This window comes from Penicillium diatomitis (assembly GCF_028827545.1).
Source record: "Penicillium diatomitis strain IBT 30728 chromosome Unknown utg000015l_segment0_segment0, whole genome shotgun sequence".
NCBI lineage: Eukaryota > Fungi > Ascomycota > Eurotiomycetes > Eurotiales > Aspergillaceae > Penicillium > Penicillium diatomitis.
Window position 1 is genome coordinate 1482668 of NW_026623187.1, and position 21136 is coordinate 1503803.

A 21136-nucleotide genomic window follows, 5' to 3' on the forward strand; every position below is an offset into this window, starting at 1 on the left:
AAATACATGCATGCCCCGTGGCCGCACCAACATCTAACTTCATGGATGCCGCTAGGTACCTAGTCTTTCCCTTTCCATCTCTCAAGTCACGGTATCTTGGCAATTCTGACTGATTATATCGGATGAGTATCTTCATGATTGTACATATTGGTGACTAAGTGGCGCTGACTGATTGACATAAACATCGTCATGGGGATTTGGATGCACGTTGGGTAAATCAATCGCAGTGCATACCCGAATAGGCATGGTCGCTTCCTTGACACATCGGGTCTGATCTGAGCGCAAGGCCAGCTACATAATCCGAACACGGAGCGCCGTGTAAATTGTCAACTGCGTATCAGCTTGAGAAGTGGACGCTGCCTCTTTGATGGTCCGACCGCTACGTAAACCAGCTCGGACAGAGCAGAGACCACAGGGAGTGGACGCCTAACGATCATCGAAAATCTCTGTCCAACACATGTACGTAGCTACGTGAGGGTGTGGGCTGCGGAGTAGGTGCAATGCCATTCATGTTCGAGGGCAACTGGCAACAGCGTCCAGGCTTCATGGGTGGAGGAATGAGAGAACAAGCCATGAGAGTGGATAGCTTTTCGCGAACGGGCTGTATTGATGTCCTGTCTAGCGCAGTGAACTGAAGGCTTGAAGTCGATGGCTACTGTCGGATCGGATTAGTTGAATTATGGTGCATTGAAGTCTCAAGTCGATACTGAGAGAAAAAGTCTCTTGACCGGGACTAACTCGCAAGAAAAAAACGTCTATGGTATGAAAGTACAAATATGACGCAGTTCGGATGGCGCTTCCGATTGAAGTGTTGATGTGGCTCAGAAGTGGCCGTAAGAAGACTACCCATTTGCAATGATTCAGTCATGATTCCAAATCTTTCATAAGTATTCAAGAATCCGAATTGGTGTAGTGGCTAACATCGCCGTCTCTCACACGGCAGCCAGGGGTTCGATTCCCCTATTCGGAGTCATTCATTTCTTTTTGCTTTCGATTTTCCCAGAGTGAAATTCCCACCAGCGACCACCAGCTGCAATCTCCCAACAATGCGACATTGTCGAGCGGTTCTCTATAGTCATGGCCCAAGGTCCGGTCTTTAATATTCGATGCATTTCTAACAGATTTCTTTTTCGGCCCTGCGCAGAAAAGACTGCCACGTTCTTCGATGGCTCTTGCCCTCGTCGGACGTATGGACATGCCACACCACGAATCACCCAGTCGACTAAGCGGATAAGTGCGTTTATCCCGCCACTCAAGTCTAATATGGAGAAGCAGGATGCTACGAATAGTGCAAAAGAAAAAAAATCTATCTGTAAATTCATGACAGTAGTTTCACAACAGAAGAGAGATGATTACATGAAATGCTACATGTAGTTTGCTAGCGAGGCTAGACTAAAATTTCACACAAAGGGTAATACACGGAGGGGGTTTGGAGGATATCGAATCGCACGACAACTGCATCACCAAATATAAGTCTAGAAGTGGATGGGCTTGGAGTAGGTGGCCATGGCAGCCTCCTTGAAGGCCTCGGAGAGAGTGGGGTGGGCGTGGCATGTGCGGGCAACATCCTCGGAGGAGGCACCGTATTCGATAGCCAGAGTGGCCTCGGCGATCATCTCACCAGCACCGGGTCCGATGATGTGGACACCCAGAATGCGGTCGGTCTCGGCATCGGCGATGAACTTGACAACACCCTCAGTGTCAAGGTTGGTCTTGGCACGGGAGTTGGCGCTGAAGGGGAAAGAGCCGACGTTGTACTTGACACCGGAGGCCTTGACCTCAGCCTCGTTCTGGCCAACCCAGGCGACCTCGGGGTGAGTGTACATCACACTGGGGATGGCAGCGTAGTTCACGTGACCGTGACCCTTCTTGATGTACTCAATGACGGCAACGGCCTCCTCCTCGGCCTTGTGAGCCAGCATGGGGCCGAAGGTAACGTCACCAACGACACGAATGTGGGGGACCTTGGTGCGGAACTCCTGGTCAATGACCAGACGACCACGGTCGTCCTTGTCGATCTCGACGTTCTCCAGACCAAGACCCTCAGTGTAGGGACGACGACCGATGGCGACCAGGACAACATCAGCGTCCAGGGTCTCCTCCTTGCCGCCCTTCGCGGCCTCGAGGCTCAGAGACACGAGGGAACCGCTGTCATCACCCTTGACGACCTTGGTACCGGTCTTGAACTTGATGCCCTGCTTGGCGAGGATCTTCTGGGTCTGCTTGGCAATTTCGGCATCCATGCCGGGACCACCAATCTGGCCGAGGAACTCGACAACAGTAACCTCAGCACCGAGACGAGACCAGACAGAGGCCTATCCAGAAAAGGAGAAATTAAAGAATTAGCCCTGGATCATCATCACCGACGCGGGGAATGGGTATGTAAGCTTACCATCTCCAGGCCGATGATGCCACCACCAATGACAACCATCTTCTTGGGGACCTCCTGGAGAGAAAGAGCGCCAGTGCTGGTGATGATGCGCTTCTCATCAATGTTCAGACCGGGGAAAGGAGTGGCCTCAGAGCCAGTGGCAATGATAATGTTCTTGCCGCGGACGGTCTGCTCACCACCATCGACCAAGTCGATCTTGACGGTGTTGGCATCAACGAAGGAACCGGCACCCTTGACGTAATCGACACCGTTCTTCTTCAGCAGGAACTCAACACCCTTGGTCAGACCCTCAACGGACTGATCCTTGGCCTTGAGCATCTGAGCGAGGTTCAGCTTGACATCGCCGACCTCAATACCGCGCTTCTTGGTGTCGTGGAGAATCTGGTGGTAGAGGTGGGAGTTGTTGAGGAGGGACTTGGAGGGGATACAGCCGACGTTCAAGCAAGTGCCACCAAGGGTACCGCGCTTCTCGATACAGACAGTCTAATGAATTGAGAATGTAACAGTTAGCTTCACTCTGGCTTTGGGCGAATTGAAGCTGTCGGCCTCTCCCCGTGACAGCCATCGGAGACTCTCCGCAAAGATGCCGTCCGAAGCACAGATTTCACAACATACCTTCAGACCCTCCTGACCAGCCTTGATCGCAGCAACGTAGCCAGCGACACCACCTCCGATGATAACCAGATCATGCTCGGCTATTTCAAGCCCGTGAGGGCAAAAGGATTAGCAATCGCAAATTTGACTTGTTGAGAAGCGTATGGAGATGTGAAGGTCGACATGCTGATACCATCCACGTTGATGATGCCGCAATCGATTTGCACTAGGGAGAGGCATACCGGCTTCAGAAGCGTAACCACGTCTTGAGCGGCCAATGAAGACCATAGGGGGAGCGACGAAGGTCGAGGGAATGGCCTTGGGGCCGGCAGCGCGGAGCGCAGCCCGCGGCGTGGCCCGGGGAAGGACGTTGCGGAACATAACGATTGAAAGAGCTAGACCAAAGTGAATATGTCGCGAGATCCAGTAGCTCCACCAATATCCACGACCTGGAGGTACGGTTGAAGGAGGCGAGGGACGAAGATATTAGGCTTCGAGGTACGGGAAAGGTGTGAGGACTGAGCTTTGCGGTATTTTGAGATTCGCCGCCCGGCCAGGTTCCGGTTATGTAAGCCGCACTCGGGTCGAGTCGGTACGGGCAAGTCAGCCTGAGGCCGGAAACTGCAGCTGATGTGGCAGATTGACCGGTTGACGATGCCGATTTAGACGGAAGAGTTGCAGTTGTTGGGAACTTGGGATTCTTGTTGAATGACGAGGGTGGATGAAGGGAACTGGCTTGGATAGAAAGAATTCCATCTTCTATGGAAGTGACACACAATACATCAGTATCTACTATCTACTATCTACAGCCTTCCCCCGAACATTCTACCATCGAACCGGGCATCCTTGCCCTCTAGGATCACGTTGCCGGGAAATCATTGCGCCCTTTGCAAAAGTTTCCCGCGCCCAAGCCAGCCGTTCCGACATGATTCCGGAGAGACTGGATGATGCTTGGAACGTCTGGACATCCCTCATAGTGTCCATGTTCAACAATTCCCCAGCCACTCTTGCCCCGGATTCCCGTGATCCTCGCCTCTACCCGCGGGCTTTCAATCAACTCTATTCAACTTTGCCGTAGCTCCCCCCCGGCTACACTCGGCTATCTTTATACCACAAACAAAACTGAGCACTCATGGATCCTGTCCTCCCATCCTCACCTTCTTCCTCATCTCTATTCCCTCCCGTATGGACTAGATCACTTGGGCACCTGTAGGTAGTTCCCAACCGATTCATGTCCTGTGAAGCCGCAAATCCTCGTTACATTACCCTTCCGTCATTCGACTCAGTCGAATCACTCGAGGGTATGTCCTCTTACCCGTATAGTGTCGCGAGTCGCGACTTTTACCTAAATTTGCATTCTGATCGCTTCCCGTCTTCCCTGGGCGACCCGGAAGAAGAAGAAGAAGAAGAAGAAGAAGAAGAAGAAGAAGAAGAAGAAGAAGAAGAAGAAGAAGAAGAAGAAGAAGCCGTTGACTCGCTTGATAACGGACGTATGATTTCTCCCTTTCTTGTCAAAGTTTAAGGTTCGACTTTGGAATTCGTACGTTTGGGAGTGACGGTCACCGAGCGGGCGAAACCGATTGACCGGAGTGGATGTCTGTTGCATTCAATTACATTGACATTTTTCAGTTTTGGTGAGACTATAGTCTATAGTCTATACTGATGTGGATCGAATGTGAGCTTTTGAAGAATCCCATCTACTTTGCCCGTATCGTTAAGGATCAACCCTGGTGTAGATTGCTTGGTCGGGAAATGTCCTATTCCACACTCCTGAACACTGATCGTCGCTCTTTTGTAGGAACAGCATCGGCTACCTACCATGAAACTTCACATCTCAACTGGTGATGCGTGATAACAAAATCAAGTCTACAAATTGCACTGTCGACCAAGATTGGCTCCCTGAGATCTTATCATACTTCGTGTCATCATTTAGTGCCGGCGCTCAATTTCCGTTCACCGGCATGAACATAAATGGCAATCTTGAGACGGCTCGTAAGATAGTGGAAGCTTGTCGCTTTTATTTTCCAGTGAAAGGAGTCTCTCTTGACACACAGATGGATGACGATAACCGGGGGGCTGCTTGATGCAAGCGCTAGCTCGCTTTAGTTCAAGCTTAATGACAAAGTAGGATCGGCGTTCGGTGTCGGGCTACCTCCGTGTTTCCGATTATAGATCGAACATCAGAAAACACAGGGACTATAAAGATGACCTCAAATCTCTGCGGTATTGAAAGGAACAGATCATCTCAGGAATCAATTGTCTCTTGTACTTAAGTCCCTTGACTTCATCTTGGAACCAAATTCAGAACGCAAAATCCAATCCAATATGGCGGACATCGCACGATCGATCATCCAGGGCATGCAGAACCGACGATCGATCTACAGCTTCACGAACGAGTCCACCATATCAGATGACCGCATCGAAGAGCTTGTCTCCCAAACCATTTTGCACACCCCCAGCCCTTTCAACAGTCAAAGTGCCCGTTTGGTGGTACTTCTCAAGGAACAGCACGAACGGCTGTGGGATCTTGCTTTAGAGGTAGCAACAGCTTCAGTCCCGCCTGAGCAATTGGAAAATTTGTACAAGCCGCGAACCGCAATGTTTAGAGCAGGATATGGAACGGTCGGTGCTCCCCAAGCTCAACTCTCGCTATCCCTCTGTTTCTCTCTTTGAGACTTTGTCTGATTAATCTGCCTGAGACCAGATCTTATTCTACGAGGATCCCGCCCCGCTGAAACCACTGGAAGTAAAGTGGCCTATGCTGATTGACAAATTCCCCGAGTGTAGGAGGATCCCTTTGTCCCAAATCCTAGGGACCTCACGATCATGTCTGACCTGATTCTTCTTTTTCCAGGGTCCGATCATTCGAGTGGAATGCATCAATTTGCCTGTAAGATCATTCCATCTGTCCGCCCAAGGAACTGTCGACTAACGTGACTCGCCAAGCACAGTATGGACTCTCTTGGAAGCCGAGGGACTGGGTTGCAATCTCCAACATTACAATCCGATGATTGATGCACGAGTGTCGCAAGAATGGAAGATCCCTCTCGAATGGCGTCTCAAGGCGCAGTTGGTGTTCGGCAAGCCAACTGGACCGCCCCGGGAGAAGAAGTTCGAGCCTCTCGAAAAGCGAATGTTTGTGCACGGAAGATAAGCGGGTCGTGCATCGCCAGGATTATGAGAAGCCCCGGGAAGACCGCTGCTCAAGTGTCATACAATGTTGTGTTCATATGAGAATCGTAAATAGACTCATCGCTCATTTCGTTGTACGTTGAACTGTCGTATGAAAGTCCCTGCAACCTCAGCACACTCTCGCGCTTCCTTTTGAAAACCCATGATCCATCCAATCATAAACAGATCATGGGGGGTCGGTTCGGAAACGTAGAGGTCAACCATAGCTTCATTGTGGCCAAAGGACTTGTAGGTTTGAGCGAATGCGCGATTTTCTTCGCACAGCACTTCCTTTCCTCCCGTTACCACGAGTATTGGCGCGGGTAAGGAGAAAGGGTGCTTTATGGGGGCAATTTGCTCTTCGACCGACTTGGTAATTTCAAGATCATGCAAGAGTAAGGTAGCGCCTCGGGCCGGGAATGATGCAGGGACGTATTCCGTCTTGTAATTTGCACTGCGATCCCAAGCTTCTGTATCCACGGCCTCGGGAATATTGGTCCACGGAGAGAGGAGCAAAGCACATTTGGGGGCAGGGAGGAGTGTTGAATTATCAAAATTTGTGATATATCGTAAGAGACCAAGGGCAAGATTAGCGCCAGCACTGTCACCACACAAAATGATTTGTGAGGCCGGAATGTGGAGTGAATCGAGCAGATAGAAGTATGCCGAAATAGCGTCTTGTAGCTGGGCCGGGAAGCGTCCATTCGGTGGGCCAGTGAGTCGATACTGGACGCTTAAAACATACTGTGATGGTGTATGGGCAAGCATGTGCTTAGCCAGGAATCCACATGAGCTTATGCGACCATCCCCTACAATATACGACCCACCATGGAAGTGGAGCATAATGTGCTGGTCGTGGGGAATAACAAAATCGCGGGAAGGTCGTCGAGGGTACCATGTAGCCCCAACAATTTCTGGGCTGGTCACCTGGCTGTAAGCGACTCCGTTGTACAAGTCAGATCTTGCAGGATCGATTAGAACAAATCGACTTCTTTCCAGACCGGGCTTGAGAGAGACCTGTGATGAGCCCTTGTGAAATGTGCAGTACTTGTGCAAGCACACCTTGAGAATTGTATTCACAAGAGCCTGACGGTATGTCCATTTCGGATCTTGACGATTCTTTGGTTGCAGATAGGCAAAAGTCGCCCAGGGCAGAACCTTGACCGATACATCTGCTGGTGCAGATGTCATTATGTCAATTGTTTTGAGAATCACGATCTCTGACGATATATAGAGGACGTGACTACGTGCGGAGATCGCAAATGACGTTTGAGTGTCATCGACCCGGGTTGTCCACCTGGCATGGTCCGAGCCTCATGACTGAGAGTGCATCAGTATGATAACATCACGTGATGTAAACCAAGCGCGGGGAGCAATCCAAGAGAGATCAGATCATCACTCCTCCACGAATGATGCTCATATTGTATAGTCAGCAACTCAGCACAGGAAACACCTTTTCACAGAGACCTAGCAACTACTTACCCGGTACTCTACGGACTCCCTCCTCTTCAAGTAATATTACTGTTCCTTGAGACCAGTGCTTCGATTCTTTGCAGTTTGTAGCTATTGGATTAGGCTATCCGATGTTATGTGAACGTAAGATGTCTGCTGCTTGACAACGTATTCACTTCGAGCTCGCCGAGCTTGTAGTGCCTCTATGTCATTTTCAGGTTCTCGGGTTCTGCGAGTTCCATCTCGCTTGTAAGCTCGTATCTTACACAATCAAACCCTTGAAGTTGGCCCATCAAGTTAGTCTGACGTTCAAGATCACATCAAGCGAATAAACTGTCTCGATCCGTGTGAACCAATCCCAAGGGAGTCAAACCAATATTGTATGATCCGTTTTGTGGCATAGGATACAAGATAGATGTAGCTAAACTCGAGCAGGTAGAGCCGTACCGGAGTGGAACAGATGTTGGAGAAACGCGTGCGACTGCATGTGTGGCCATCACGATCGGGTAAATAGGGTCACTTCGAATTACCCGGATCGTCACCACGAGACCACGGAGAATGGTTCATTGCCTACTGACCTGAACTCACTATTGAGAGTTCCAATTTCTTCGCTGCAACGTCATTAACTAGATCACTGCAGCTCGCAAAGACACTGAAATTGTCATAGAATCTGTGGCTAGTGACATTTAATAAATTGAGGATGACTCGAAAGCGGTGGTGCACCAAGAACTTGCGCATGATTCAGTGACTTCACAACTAGCGGCAGAATTGACTCATCCCCACCATTTGATGCTACCCTTGCCGAAAGGGTTGGGCCCAGGCACCCGGCCGGCAAAGCCTCCAACCAACTCGGCTGACTTCCGAAATTGCTTTAAATAGGGTCTACTCTACTTTTCAGGCTCTTCACCCTGTCTCCATTCTACAGCGCATTATTATTCAAACGCTCGATAAGAAGAACCACTGCCCAGGCCAGCGAAGGGGCGAGCCGATGGCGATGCAACTGTACAAGTGATGCCAGTAGAAGCCACTGAGACTCAGGTATGTGCAACGGCGGGTATGTTTACTTAACTGGACTGTGCCCCCACGTCCAGTGCAACGACCAACTCGATCCGGCTAGCCATTCAAGAGCCACTGACGGCATGACGATCACCGCGGATATGCAATTTTGCTAGCCTGATCACCCCGGCCCCGTAGGAGATGGCGTGCAAGAGCGACCACAACGCACTGAAACCAAGTCACGCACCTTACGTGTCCGAGTCTACAACCTGCCGATACTTATAGCTTTGGTCACAATCTTAGCGCTCCACAGGCTCGATGTCAAGGCATATCAGCATGCTAGTGAGGTGAAATCACGACGTAGTAGGCAAACAACACCATGCGCACAAAGGAGAAGGAAGCCAATCTCGTCAACCGTCCGATCGGTAACATCGGGTAAAGAGCCCTTTCAAAGCACAAAGGGCCAGCCGAATTGAGACTTACATGCCACAGCATAGTACTTGTCAATGCTGCACCACGTATGAAAGTGGAGATTGAACAGCAACGACGCCGAACTGATTACCCGCATTGGGACGTACTTCCATGTGACCCTGGCCCAAGTTGGAACCCTGGTCATTTGCGATCGTTCTGGACTAGAGTCCTTGCCGATCAACGTGGGGAACTTCCTAGCCAGGAAGGCAACATGTTCGGAGACACGCCGCGGAGTGAGGGGACATGGAGCCTTCAAGAACAGTCGCAATCGGAGTCCCACGCTCGCGAGATAAGAAATCAATCTGATTCTCCAGGTTTTTGCCCATATACTCCACGGGGCTGTACGGGAGCTCGCATCGAATACAGCACGCTCAAGTATAAGAACGTTGTTTGCTGCCTCTCTCGCGTACTCGGATACGGCTGCGACGCCCATACTCGGCCAAAACTGCGTATCGCGCTTGAATGATCTGCAACATCATCCATCATGAGCGACAAAATTCCGACGTGGAACCTGGTTCACAAATATGAGAAGCGACAACTTCTCATCGCAATCAACTGTGTGGCTGCGTTGTCCATCCTGTTCTTCGGATATGATCAAGGAATGATGGCTGGTGTGAACAATGCGCAGGATTATATTGACCTCATGAAATTTGGGTACACAAAAATCGAAAATGGCGAAGCGACACCCGTAGTGACCGATTCCCTACTCCAAGGCGGGATTGTTGCTGTATACTATTTGGGAACGCTCTTTGGCGCTCTATTTGGTGGCTGGCTCGGGGATCGCATGGGCAGAATCAAGTCAATCGCTGCAGGAGCCGCGTGGGCTGTACTTGGCGCAAGTCTGCAATGTTCCGCACAGAACCATAGCTGGATGATTTGCGGTAAGTCAAGAAGATATAGGGAGTGGTGTGATGGTGAATGAGACGTATCGAATCCTAATGAAGAGAAATATAGCACGTGCTGTCAACGGGATTGGCACTGGCATTCTCAATGCCATCGTTCCTGTGTGGGCCACAGAAACAGCAGAGCACACCTCGCGTGGACAATTTATCGCCATTGAATTCACTCTCAACATTTTCGGTGTGGTTCTAGCCTACTGGCTTGAATTGTAAGTTTCAACCGCCCCGGGGCTCTACGAACAACTGCTGACTTGATTTCGCTCACAGTGGCCTCTCTTATATCGACGGTGGTCGGTCTGCCTTTCGCTGGCGATTTCCTATTGCATTCCAGATCATCTTCCTACTGGTCCTTTTTGCGGCAGTCTGGTTCATGCCTGAATCTCCTCGATGGCTTGTCAAAGTTGGACGAGAAGACGAGGCACGCTATATCCTCCAACGGCTTCGGGGCAGCTCTCCCGAAGACAACATGCGCGCCGAGGCCGAATTCCGGGACATTCAAAACATTGCCGAAATGGAAAAGACGGTCGTTCATGGCAACTCATACCTTTCCATGCTCTTTGGCTGGCAGTCGGGAGATTTGCACATTGGCCGTCGGGTGCAACTGGTCATCTGGCTGCAAATCATGCAAGAATGGGTTGGCATTGCAGGAGTGACCGTCTACGCTCCAACAATCTTCAGCATTGCGGGATTTGACTCGACCAAGAGTCAATGGATCAGTGGATTGAACAACATCTTCTACATGGTATGTTTCTTTCGTGCTTTGAGCAGCTCGCTGAGCCCTTGCTGACTTTGGCCCTACAGTTTGCGACGTTGGTGTGTGTCTTTACACTAGATCGTATAGGCCGACGCTGGACCCTGTACTGGGGTTCCGTCGTTCAGGGCATTGCCATGTTCCTGGCTGGTGGTTTCTCACGTCTTGCGATCAATGCCCGCGAGGCGGGCAACGTCAGCTCAGCCTCTTCATACGGTGCTGCAGCCGCCTCGATGATATTCATTTTCACCTCTACCTTTGGTGCCACTTGGTTAACGGTGCCATGGCTCTATCCGGCGGAAATTTTCCCGCTAGCCGTACGTGCTCGAGGTAATGCATGGGGCGTCGTCGGCTGGAGTATTGGAAATGGATGGCTGGTGCGTTTACTCCTCTATTCTTTGTTACTGTCCCAGGCACATTTGTCCGAAACTAAACTTGCGATTCTTTGCAGACCCTGCTGTGCCCGGTCATGTTTGACGCCATTGGCGAAAAGACCCTTTACATCTTTGGAGCCAGCAATGTCATTACCATCCCCATGGTTTGGGCTCTTTATCCCGAGAGTAACCAGCGCACTCTTGAAGATATGGACCTTCTCTTCGCCGCCAAGACACCTTGGACTTGGGATGCAGAAAAGACCTTTGCCCGTCTCAAGGCCGAGAATCCCGGGCTGGTTGACATTGCCAGCCACAAGAACAATGTTTTGGACTCGGAGAATGGACTTGCGCTACCTTCTGAAGCGGCAAAACACGAGGATGCTGTTGCGGCTGAGCATGTAGACCGTTCGTGAGGGGGATCTACTCTGCACGCGGTGGTGCTGAGGTATTCCTGAATAAAGACCGAAGGAAGGGTTTGACGAGATACAATGACGACATCAATTAATGTGATGAATCTTCTACAAGTCTCAGTCTTCACTGTAGGATGGCCAAGCCTCTCGGCATTGAAATGCATGTAAATCATTCGATAGGAGCGTCATACCACATCCGAAGCAGAGTGCGCTGACCCGAGTGTTGGCAACGACCAACGTTTGTGTCACTCGGACTTCGAAACTCACAGGGGTTACAAAGATGAGTGCGTCCAAGGACCATCTAAGCTCACTTAACGAGGATGTGTACTGTAGAGTCAGAAATATACGAGGCTGCTCGCATACAAAAGACAACAGAAGTGACTATACAATCCCCGCCGAGCTCGGGCTTACGTTAGTAGAATAGATCTATGATGTGGGCCCGAGATCGGATTGGTCAATTCGACATCAACAGCGCGGAGCCGCCCAGGCATCCGCCGGCTGGAACTATTTAGTTATTTTCATTCCAGAAAGATTCGAGTCAGTCATTGATATCGCGCATCTTCTCCTCCATCATCCGATCCAGAGCCATTCACTATCAAGACAACACGAACAAAGCCACTCAACAGTGGACATGGACCGACAATCCACACTTGACTCGAACAAAAAGCCACTTACTTCTTCAGGCTCTCCTCCACTGTCCACCAAGCCAACTCTCCTCCCAACTCAAATCTCTCATGACAATCCCAGCACCATGGACCCTATCCACCTTCAGCTTCCCACTACACCCCACAAATCTTCACCTTCACCCTCACCCTCACCCTCACCACCAGCACCAAAGCAACCCATGCCCACCACCCCGACCCTCCAAAAACAACTCCGCCGCATATCCCTCCATCCAACCCTCACCCCCTACCGCCGCCGCGTCTACCGCGTCCTCCTCTCCGTCCCCCCGGGCCGATGGACCACATACTCCGCCCTAGCAACCTACCTCGGCTCCAGCGCGCGCGCCGTCGGCAACGCGATGCGCAGTAATCCGTTCGCGCCCGAGGTCCCCTGTCATCGCGTGCTGGCGGCGAATGGCTCGCTGGGCGGGTACAAGGGGGAGTGGCGCGTGAGTAAGCATATTGCAGGCGGGGGGTTCCAGGATGAGAAGAGGGTGAGGTTGGAGGGGGAAGGGGTGGTGTTCGATGCGGATGGGAAGGTGATGGGGGTGTGTTTTGGGGACTTTCGGGATTTTCCAAGCCCAGGGAGCTTGAAGGGCAATTGAATGGTTTGAGTGGTGACGGGAGTTGGTAGGTGAGAATCGTAGGGGTCTGGTGGAATGTATGAAGTCCATCGAGTGAGTGTTTTGGTCGGGGGGGGGGGGAGCGGATTGGAATCATGATTGTCAAGGTTTCCCAACTTTATTGTCTGGCTTTTTACTTTGCCTGTAGACAATATGGACTTCACATCAATTGAAGACCTCTCACAAGCCCCGTGCTCAGGAGCCCTGTGATCCCACTCGCGTCCCGGGGGGCAGCCGCTGTCTATCATCGAGTCAGGCATCTATTGAATATCATTTCTGACGATGAGATGACATGCGACACACTTGTAGAGATCGCAAGGGAGAAAATGGCAGTTCAAGATGAAGAAAAAATAAAATGAATAAGACTAAGATAGTAGTAATAAACAAGAAAGGAAATGAAAACATACAAAAAAAAATCCAAGAACCTTCTATGACACGCGAAAAATGCACATCGCAATCTATTAGAGTAGAGGGAAGGAAGCAAGCAAAACAACTCCAATGCAAATGCGCTCGGCTGTATAACCGGCCGGAGAATCGAAGCCAATGTGAAGACCGTAAAGTCATTAGGGGGATCGACGGAAAAACGCAGGGGTTGTCGCATTCAGACAGAACGAAAAAAAAAATAAAGACAAAGGAGACACAGAGGCGACATGGGGGATATCTCGTAAATTCATCACATCGATCAGAGGTCACACCGGGCAATGAGGCGCGGGAAAAGACCAGAATGGTGCAAAAGTAAACCGTGACATTGAGGACAGGGGACCCCTGTCCTATAGCTCCGCCGTCTTGGCTGAGCGCTTCACAGCTCGGCGCTTGGGAACATCCAGGTGGTGGTACGAGCGCAAGTGCTCCTTCAGATGGTCCTGGCGGGGAAAGCCATTGCTGCCCTTGCGGGAGCAGTGCTCAACAGGGCAGTCCCGGAAGACAGGGTAGTGCACACTGGTGGAGTGTCGCTTGAGGTCTGCGAAGCGAGTGAAGGATTTGCCGCAGTGGTCGCAACCAAAGGGCTTGGTAGGCCTATGAAGAAGATAAAAAGACATGTTAGTCTCTGCGGGTTATGGTTTTTGTTTCGGTGCAATTGAGCCAGGATTGAATCAATCTGGATGAGGTTCGCGAGTGGAGAACGGGATACTGACTTGTTCTGCGAAGGTGGAGAATCGGGACCCGAGTCATCGGAGAGCAGAGGGTAGCTAGGCATAGGCAGCAGCTCCTCGGCAGTGGGGTTCCAGTTGGAGCCACCGTAGACACTACCGCAAGCGCTGCTGTCTGAACCGGGGCCACTGGTGGCCATCGGAGTCTCATAACCAGGAGCGATCTCAAATCCAGAAGAGAACGTGTAGGGTGCGCTGGTGAAGGAATTGGGAGTGCCGTTCATGAACTCGGGAATGGCAAAGGACGTGGTGGTGTCGAGATCGCCAAAGGGTTGGTCATAGATCGGCTGAGTGGGTCCATAGTAGAAATCCATCTCGCCCGGGGAAGACGCATAGGAGGAGTAGTGGAACGGAGACTGCATATTTGTGACCAGGTAGGTTTGTTGACGATCAATGGTAATAGAGGAGGCAGATGTCGTGAAGAAAGTTCGAATAAGAGAGGTCAAAGGCAAGACCAGACCACAAGGTAAAGAGCAGATTAAAGTCTGGAGTCGATTTAACAGATGAAGCGGTAGAAGTTGATAGCGGAACGAAATCCGAAAGAGGAGGGAAAAGCCTAGTTTTAAAAAGCGCCGGGACGATCAGACAAGTTTTCTAGAAAAGCGGGAGAAGGCCGCTAGTGACCGGAAAGGACTAGCATGGAACCAAGATTGACCTACCATCATGAGACGCTGGTGCGAATCTGTGGATGACGCTCTGCAAAGTGGGAAAAGCTGCGAGGGCCGGTGCTTCGTGCTGAGAGGGGGTTTGGCCATCCAGGTCGCCAAGTGGGTCGATCGAGTCAAGGATCTCCCGAAATGTGACAAAGCGGAAAATCAACAATGATTCTCGTCCGCGCAGAATAAGATTATCATCCTGACGAGTTGGTGATCTGGCTCGACAGTCGGCGGGGTCAACCCGAGAACCATTTTTTGGGTATGTACCAGGAATGATCAGGACCTTGATGGGTGAATATGCCGTGGTGGGACTCGAGTCTCTTCAGCAACCCCCAGATAACCCGAGAGTTCAGTTCCATCTCGTCAAGAGGGCTGCGGCTCGATGGGGACCATGCTTGCCCACGACCCTATTCCCGTCTTCCCCGTCGAGTTGGGTCTTGGCTGAGCCTCGAAGCGATCTCCCTAAAAGCCTAGCACTGAGACGCTGACCTCGATGAGCTTGTCGTGATCCTTGCTCTTGGGCAACAAAAACCCGTAGACCCAGTGACCACCAGGTCGCTTGACCACCTGGGCCGAACCCAACGACCCGGGCTTGGAGCTCGCTTTCACAGTGCCGATGTGGATGGTCCAAATTGTCTTCGAGTTCTATGGCCTCTGCGTGCTGCGACTGGCCCGTTGCTTACTATAGTTGAGTTCTTTGCACCTCGCCCCGCTCGTGAGCGTCACTGGAGAGGCGGATCGCCCGTTGTTCTGCGGGAGGAACTTTTACTCGGCCACGGGTCAGGCCTCTCTGTCACCTCCAGCAAAGGTTGCGCGACCAGTGGCCGGCCGAGACGTGGGTCTTTTACTCGTGGATGATTAGCGGTCTGGTCTGACTCCACTGCTGCAAAGGACGAAATGAGCAACTGCTGAATGGTGTAATGATACATCCATGACCACAACAACAATGGTGTGACTGTGCCGTGTGTTGGTGACTTGGTCCTGTTTCTGGGGTTTTCTTGGAATTTTTTTTTCACACGATTTTCCTCCTTCCCCTCTCCCTGCGCCTTCTGGAAGGCTTCTAGCGCGGCGCTAGCGTGAGTTAGCGTGTTTTGGCGTCCTTCTCATCCAGTGGACCCCGCTTTTCTGTTCTTTTCCTCTTTTTTTTTTTTCAACCTGGTTTTCATGGTCTCAGCCTCGCGATCCCGATCCCTTCTCATGCACTGCTCAGGAAGGCTCTCAGGCCTCCTGTGGGAAGAAGTGGGTGCTCAGGCTCCGAACTCTTACGATCCACAGCCCTGTCCAGAGCCCCCACTGCACGGGTCGGATGAGCGTCATCGACACGGCTCACGAAAAAAACAAAACTCCACGTCGGGAACGGTGCCCATGACCTCTTCTCGGACGTCCCAGGCTCATGCTGCGATAGAAGCAGGTCCTGAGACGGGGAACAACGAGGAAATGCCAAGGGAGCGGGATCGATACATGAGAAGAGAAAGGGGCTCGGGGGGAGAGGAAAGACCACTAGCAGAACCCAGGATGGCCCCCATGCAGGTTAATCCAAGCTAATGCAAAGGCTTGACCAGTCACCGCTCACCGTGATGCCGGCCATCCAAAGTCGAGCGGACACAACACGAGCAAACCATGTCCCCTTGTAGGCCAGTCACGGTGTAATTTGTATGGCTAACCACTCACCGTCGACTCGTCGAGTGACCTACTGCTCTTCGATGCAGAAAGACACACACACACACTACGCTACTCCTGCAGTACTCTCGAGTTACAGGATGTATTTGGAAGAGCCCATCATCCATAGCACATAAAGAGTGGTACTATGCCATGGCACACAGTATGGTACCGATCTTCGAAGCTTCCATGATAGAGCCTGGTGTGACGGTTCCGCCAATCCCGCAGCGATAGACGTTGTCGAGAACTCGGCAGCAGCATTTGGTTCCACGGTCAGACGCGCGATTACCCCGCGAATTCAGATTGCATTATGTGCTATGTACACTCGTACGGCGTACAGTGTACACGCTACACACTGCACCAGTGGCACAGTGTGACAGTGCACAGTACATGCAATATCCGGTTATAGTAGTGATCGGAGTTCTCATGCAATATTTCCCTCTCTTGGACAAACACTATCGCCTCTACTGGTTCTCACGGACTTTTGTACTGGTACTCGAGCGCACGTCGAGTCGTCGACTCCACCGCTCCTCGGGCCTCATGACTACGAGCTCGCCTGGAAGCGGGACTAATCTCTAAGGAGTCTAGCACGTTTTACCGGACCCGCTACCTGTTTCCCCCAGCCCAGTTCCCACTTCTGGATCCCGGTGCCTGGCCAATGACCACCCCGTTGCCTGTGGACACTCCCTCTTGCTTGGCGGTGGTGATCGGTCGGGGTTCTAGCGGCAGAAGTCCTTCTGGAAGCCTTCTAGCGTGATGGGGAAGAATACCGCGAAGGAAGCGTTTGGGCCTCGAGTTCCTATCTTTGCCCCCCCTTTTCCCTTTCCTACCCTTCTCTCAGCCTCACCGGGCCTCTGTTCGCATGATTTGTTGATCTTCATCGACAAGCCAATAGCGTTCCATGATGTGCCTTGTGCTCACCACTAGCTTGTATCTCCGCGAAAACGAACCCAAAAAAAAATCACTCAAGACGGTCACGAGCAAACAGGTGATCTGTCCAATTTGCATTACCCCTTGTCTCGTACTAATGCATCGGCCATGACTGATGTCAGTCCTCAGTCCTCAGTCCTCACTCCACTTCCGCTTCTCAACACCTCAGCCACACTTCTCCCTCGGCGTTTCAAGATCTCTGCTCGACGATGCACGAATGAGACCGGTCTCTTTTTTGGAAACTGGTCCTGCTTCTTCTTCAACGAAATGAGGTCTGCCTCACCCAGAAATGGGCTGCCTACATCTTGAACCACTCTTCACTTCAAACTCGACTTGAGTCTCACGCAAAAAAAAAAACAGGAACATCACTTCTGACGGGATGCCAAATGAAAGGGGACAGGTTGGATAGCCTCGTCTTCAAGACCCGCCAAGTGCGATGACGACATCCTTAGGGGGCCTGTGGGGCTCTCGTCTCGTCGATGATTTCTTTTATTTTTTTTCTTGGATCATACGGGTCGCACACAGGCGATGGACTCGATTGTTATCATGATTATGATGACTCTATTTTCACAACTCTCTCCCGTCCCGTCTCAACCGGACTCCATCCGGCACCCTGTTACCGAACAATCATAAATGACCCAGCACTAGCTAGTAGCTCCTAGCTATTAGCAGTACTCCATTTTTTTCCCTCTGCCGCCCTGCCTTTTTTACACTTGCTCACTTGCGCGGGATCGAGTGACCCAGTTTTTGCCGATGGCGATTGGTGATCTCCCGGGCGCCAGAGCGACCGTCTTGACACCCGTTCTTCTCTCCGGGGTTCGGTGGGATCGCCCCGTTGATGATATAATAAGCACACTTATCGTAGAGCTAATCAATTTACGACACCTTGTGCATGACAAATAGACGTATCTGTTTAGAGGGGGTTTTGGTCATTGGTTCCATCTATATACGATGTGTTTGCGGCTGTCGCTGTGCGAGGCCTGGTTTCGTGCTAAGAGACTCATTCATTGGCCACTCACAATGAGTTATGCGATTGATTGATCGAGCAGATTGGTTCAAGCGGAGTCACAGTACTGAGTACCCTGTGTACAAACTGTACATAGGTTCAGAGTTGTTCCAACTTCCGACCGTGTCCTGTTCCGATCTTTCCGTGGTCCAACGCGCGCAATAGTATAACAGTTTTCACATCCAATGACATTCAAGAGAATGTCATTGTCCTAACCTCCTGTTAGAGAAAAGACAATCCCAGTCCGGGGTACAGATGTATCTACAATAGGTCCAGTGTATGCCGATCGACCGAGATGATGTACTGTAGACTAGAGTGTCGGTTGGCTCTGTCAGTTAGGCCAATGTCAGCGTCCATTATACTCGAGGAGACCAGAGCCCTTTCCATTGTGGCTTCGTTCCTGCCCGCTATCATGGATGTCGCTCAATGATGTATGCAAATTAGTTGCCTTCCAGCCCGTGTATCATGTCTATTGATGCACCTCTTTTACCCCAAGTCCTAAGACCAGAGCCATGATGGTCATGTTGATGTCGATGCATCTAGACTGCAGATTCAACACGCTCATTCGTCAACGCCCCAATCTTGAACCTACCTACGTCCTACTGTACTTGCCTTTGCCACCAAGGTCGACTGAAGTGACCCGACAGACCAATGACTTGTTGTTCTACACAGAACCCCTGCGGATATGATCTGCATTGAAGCCTTTATGCGTCTGCGTTTGGGCTGCATAATCTCCCCCGCCCGCCTCGGCGTTAGACTCATTCTTCGCTTCTTCGCGAATCCCAGTCGCATCGGGAAGGGAGTACTCAATACACACAGCCCACGAGAAGGTTGAAACAAAGATACATGAGGCATAAAAAGAAAATACAGTAATCCAGACTGATAAATCCCGCAACCCCAGATTTACCGCAGTACCGCCAAGTCTGCAGTGGTCATGCGCGCTGCGTACGGGGTTGGTCCTGGAATGTCCGTGTCCCTGGACAAGAGTCAATGCAAGGCCACGATAGCAGACTGGTAAGAGTGGTACTTATGTAGGAGACTCGATTTCCATAGCATCTGTTCCAACTTTGTACTGAAAGCCGGGCTCTGAGATATGGAGTAATCTTCAATTGTGAGTGACTTATTATGTAGTTACCTAAGGTACGTATACTTCTTGACCTGCCCTGAATTCCGCCTCCTGCAACCTGCCCGGATATACCTACGAGACTGGATCCGACCTTGAACAAATGGCCACGAAACTTCCCAAGTCATACAAAGACAAACCTCAATGAATCCATCCAAAATTTTTAGCGCTGTCTCAGCCCTCCGCAAAGGTGAATATGGACAAAGCTACCCACCGGGGCAATATTCCTGGTACTTTCTACACGTACCCAGCGCCTACTTGTACCGAAGTGGGATATCAAGACCCTAGTAGACACTTTCGTTCATGACCAATGTCTATGGCACGACGACGGGCCATACCATCTGTCGGGCACGGACATGTGTTGATCGACTCATACACAAGCGCTTTTTGATGTCTGCGTTTTCTCCACAGTCCCTGTCTGGAGCCGGAGAACTGCTGATCCGCGTACCTCGATAGACTCATGTATGTAGTATCGGACTTGGTAACGGGTCCATGTGCATTTGCACATACAGGGCTCGATCCAGTCCTAGCCCCAGCTTGGGTTGTATCTATCCGTCCAGTTATGATTGTGAATGAATTTCTATATTCGATCAAGATTGATCAGGCACGAGACTGTTCATCGCCACCGGCTCTGGAGTCACCCGTGACTTTTTCGATATAGACCGTGGACTTCATCCAATGTACTCGACTAAGCGGTCATATTGGGATTTTCCAAAGGAGAAAAAAAAGGAAAGATAATAGAGATTTCTACGTAAGGTATCGCGACGACTATCTCTACCCATCGGACAATGACATACTTCCCACCAGTATGTTATCGAGGGTTGGAGGTCTTGATGTGCGGGTGACCTTTGCAAACCCATCCATTGCATGGACTCAGCAGGGCTATGCATATTCCCCGATATATTCAGGAACCTAGCACCATTGGCTTGGCCGGGCTGATTGGGTTTGAATGAAAATCCATTTCAGGTCGCACATGCTTGATCAGGTACCGAGTTTATGTATGCTGTACAGTGTAGTTGTACTACCCCAGTTTCCACTGTTTCAGTGCCCCCCCGGCCTGACGGTGCCCGTTTGCGAGGATCAAAGCGCAGTAAAGCAAATCCCCGGAGAGATCTACTCGACCACCGAGTAATCCATGCACATGCCATGCACCACTCAGTTGACGCAAAGTCAGAGCACGAGGGGGAAACAAATCCCAAGCCATCAGTCCTCAATCCCATCTGTATCACCGCCCGCAGAAAGTTCAGTGCACTGGTCCAGAACCCAGGTGTGACGATAGGGGGAAAAAGCAAAGAACAGATGAACAGCAATAGCCCCAAGACCCTACTCTCCTCCTTCATAGTCCATACTCCATACAACACTGCCACACCCGACTCCGTGACGGAGGTCGGTGATTGCAGATACGGTCTGCATGAAGGGATAAGGCTGACTTGTCAGGGGTCACATGCATGAGCATCTGCTTCCACTCGGGAACTCTAGACTGAAGCGGATCACCTCGTGGTTGATGCTGGTTGGGTGGATGGCTGCGTTGTTGGCCCGGAGAAGGTAGATCTCTCCGTGTTGCTGAATTGTACCGTAGCCACCGTGTGGTACCGGGTCACTGGCTCCGGGGTTCTATACACTCTGTTGACAGGATGAGTCGCTCGGGCGTTTGAGTCCAGAGACCAGTTCACACCCAGGAGCTGAATGATCGGTGTGGCTTCGCCTCGAGTGGCGTTGACTCGAAACACGCTTCTAGCAGACTAATGGCGCACGACCAAGTGAATGGCACATCCCGCCCGACCAAAGTACGACGAATATCTCCGGTAAAACGGAC

The 21136-nt window shown here is 51.1% G+C and overlaps 7 protein-coding genes across 7 annotated transcripts; 4 read left to right on the forward strand and 3 right to left on the reverse strand.

Moving 5' to 3' along the window:
• Positions 1–1475: 1475 nt before the first annotated feature.
• On the reverse strand, positions 1476–3367 carry N7539_009255 (dihydrolipoyl dehydrogenase; the record flags this gene model as incomplete). The annotated part of the gene is made up of 4 exons (XM_056938850.1): positions 1476–2315; positions 2393–2875; positions 3008–3087; positions 3229–3367. The coding sequence occupies 4 exons, from the start codon at positions 3365–3367 to the stop codon at positions 1476–1478; spliced, it is 1542 nt and encodes a 513-aa protein (XP_056786227.1).
• Positions 3368–4217: 850 nt separating this feature from the next.
• Positions 4218–4508, forward strand: N7539_009256 (uncharacterized protein; the record flags this gene model as incomplete). Its single annotated transcript, XM_056938851.1, has 1 exon — positions 4218–4508. The coding sequence occupies one exon, from the start codon at positions 4218–4220 to the stop codon at positions 4506–4508; it is 291 nt and encodes a 96-aa protein (XP_056786228.1).
• Positions 4509–5311: 803 nt separating this feature from the next.
• N7539_009257 (uncharacterized protein) lies at positions 5312–6140 on the forward strand (the record flags this gene model as incomplete). Its single annotated transcript, XM_056938852.1, has 4 exons — positions 5312–5608; positions 5691–5769; positions 5841–5876; positions 5938–6140. 4 exons carry the CDS (start codon positions 5312–5314, stop codon positions 6138–6140), a joined length of 615 nt encoding a protein of 204 aa, XP_056786229.1.
• Positions 6141–6235: 95 nt separating this feature from the next.
• Positions 6236–7348, reverse strand: N7539_009258 (alpha/beta hydrolase; the record flags this gene model as incomplete). The annotated part of the gene is made up of 1 exon (XM_056938853.1): positions 6236–7348. The coding sequence occupies one exon, from the start codon at positions 7346–7348 to the stop codon at positions 6236–6238; it is 1113 nt and encodes a 370-aa protein (XP_056786230.1).
• Positions 7349–9560: 2212 nt separating this feature from the next.
• Positions 9561–11513, forward strand: N7539_009259 (uncharacterized protein; the record flags this gene model as incomplete). The annotated part of the gene is made up of 5 exons (XM_056938854.1): positions 9561–9957; positions 10031–10184; positions 10243–10717; positions 10777–11103; positions 11178–11513. 5 exons carry the CDS (start codon positions 9561–9563, stop codon positions 11511–11513), a joined length of 1689 nt encoding a protein of 562 aa, XP_056786231.1.
• A 748-nt stretch (positions 11514–12261) lies between these two features.
• Positions 12262–12777, forward strand: N7539_009260 (MGMT family protein; the record flags this gene model as incomplete). The annotated part of the gene is made up of 1 exon (XM_056938855.1): positions 12262–12777. One exon carries the CDS (start codon positions 12262–12264, stop codon positions 12775–12777), a length of 516 nt encoding a protein of 171 aa, XP_056786232.1.
• A 788-nt stretch (positions 12778–13565) lies between these two features.
• On the reverse strand, positions 13566–14308 carry N7539_009261 (uncharacterized protein; the record flags this gene model as incomplete). The annotated part of the gene is made up of 2 exons (XM_056938856.1): positions 13566–13812; positions 13932–14308. 2 exons carry the CDS (start codon positions 14306–14308, stop codon positions 13566–13568), a joined length of 624 nt encoding a protein of 207 aa, XP_056786233.1.
• Between the last annotated feature and the right edge of the window lie 6828 nt (positions 14309–21136).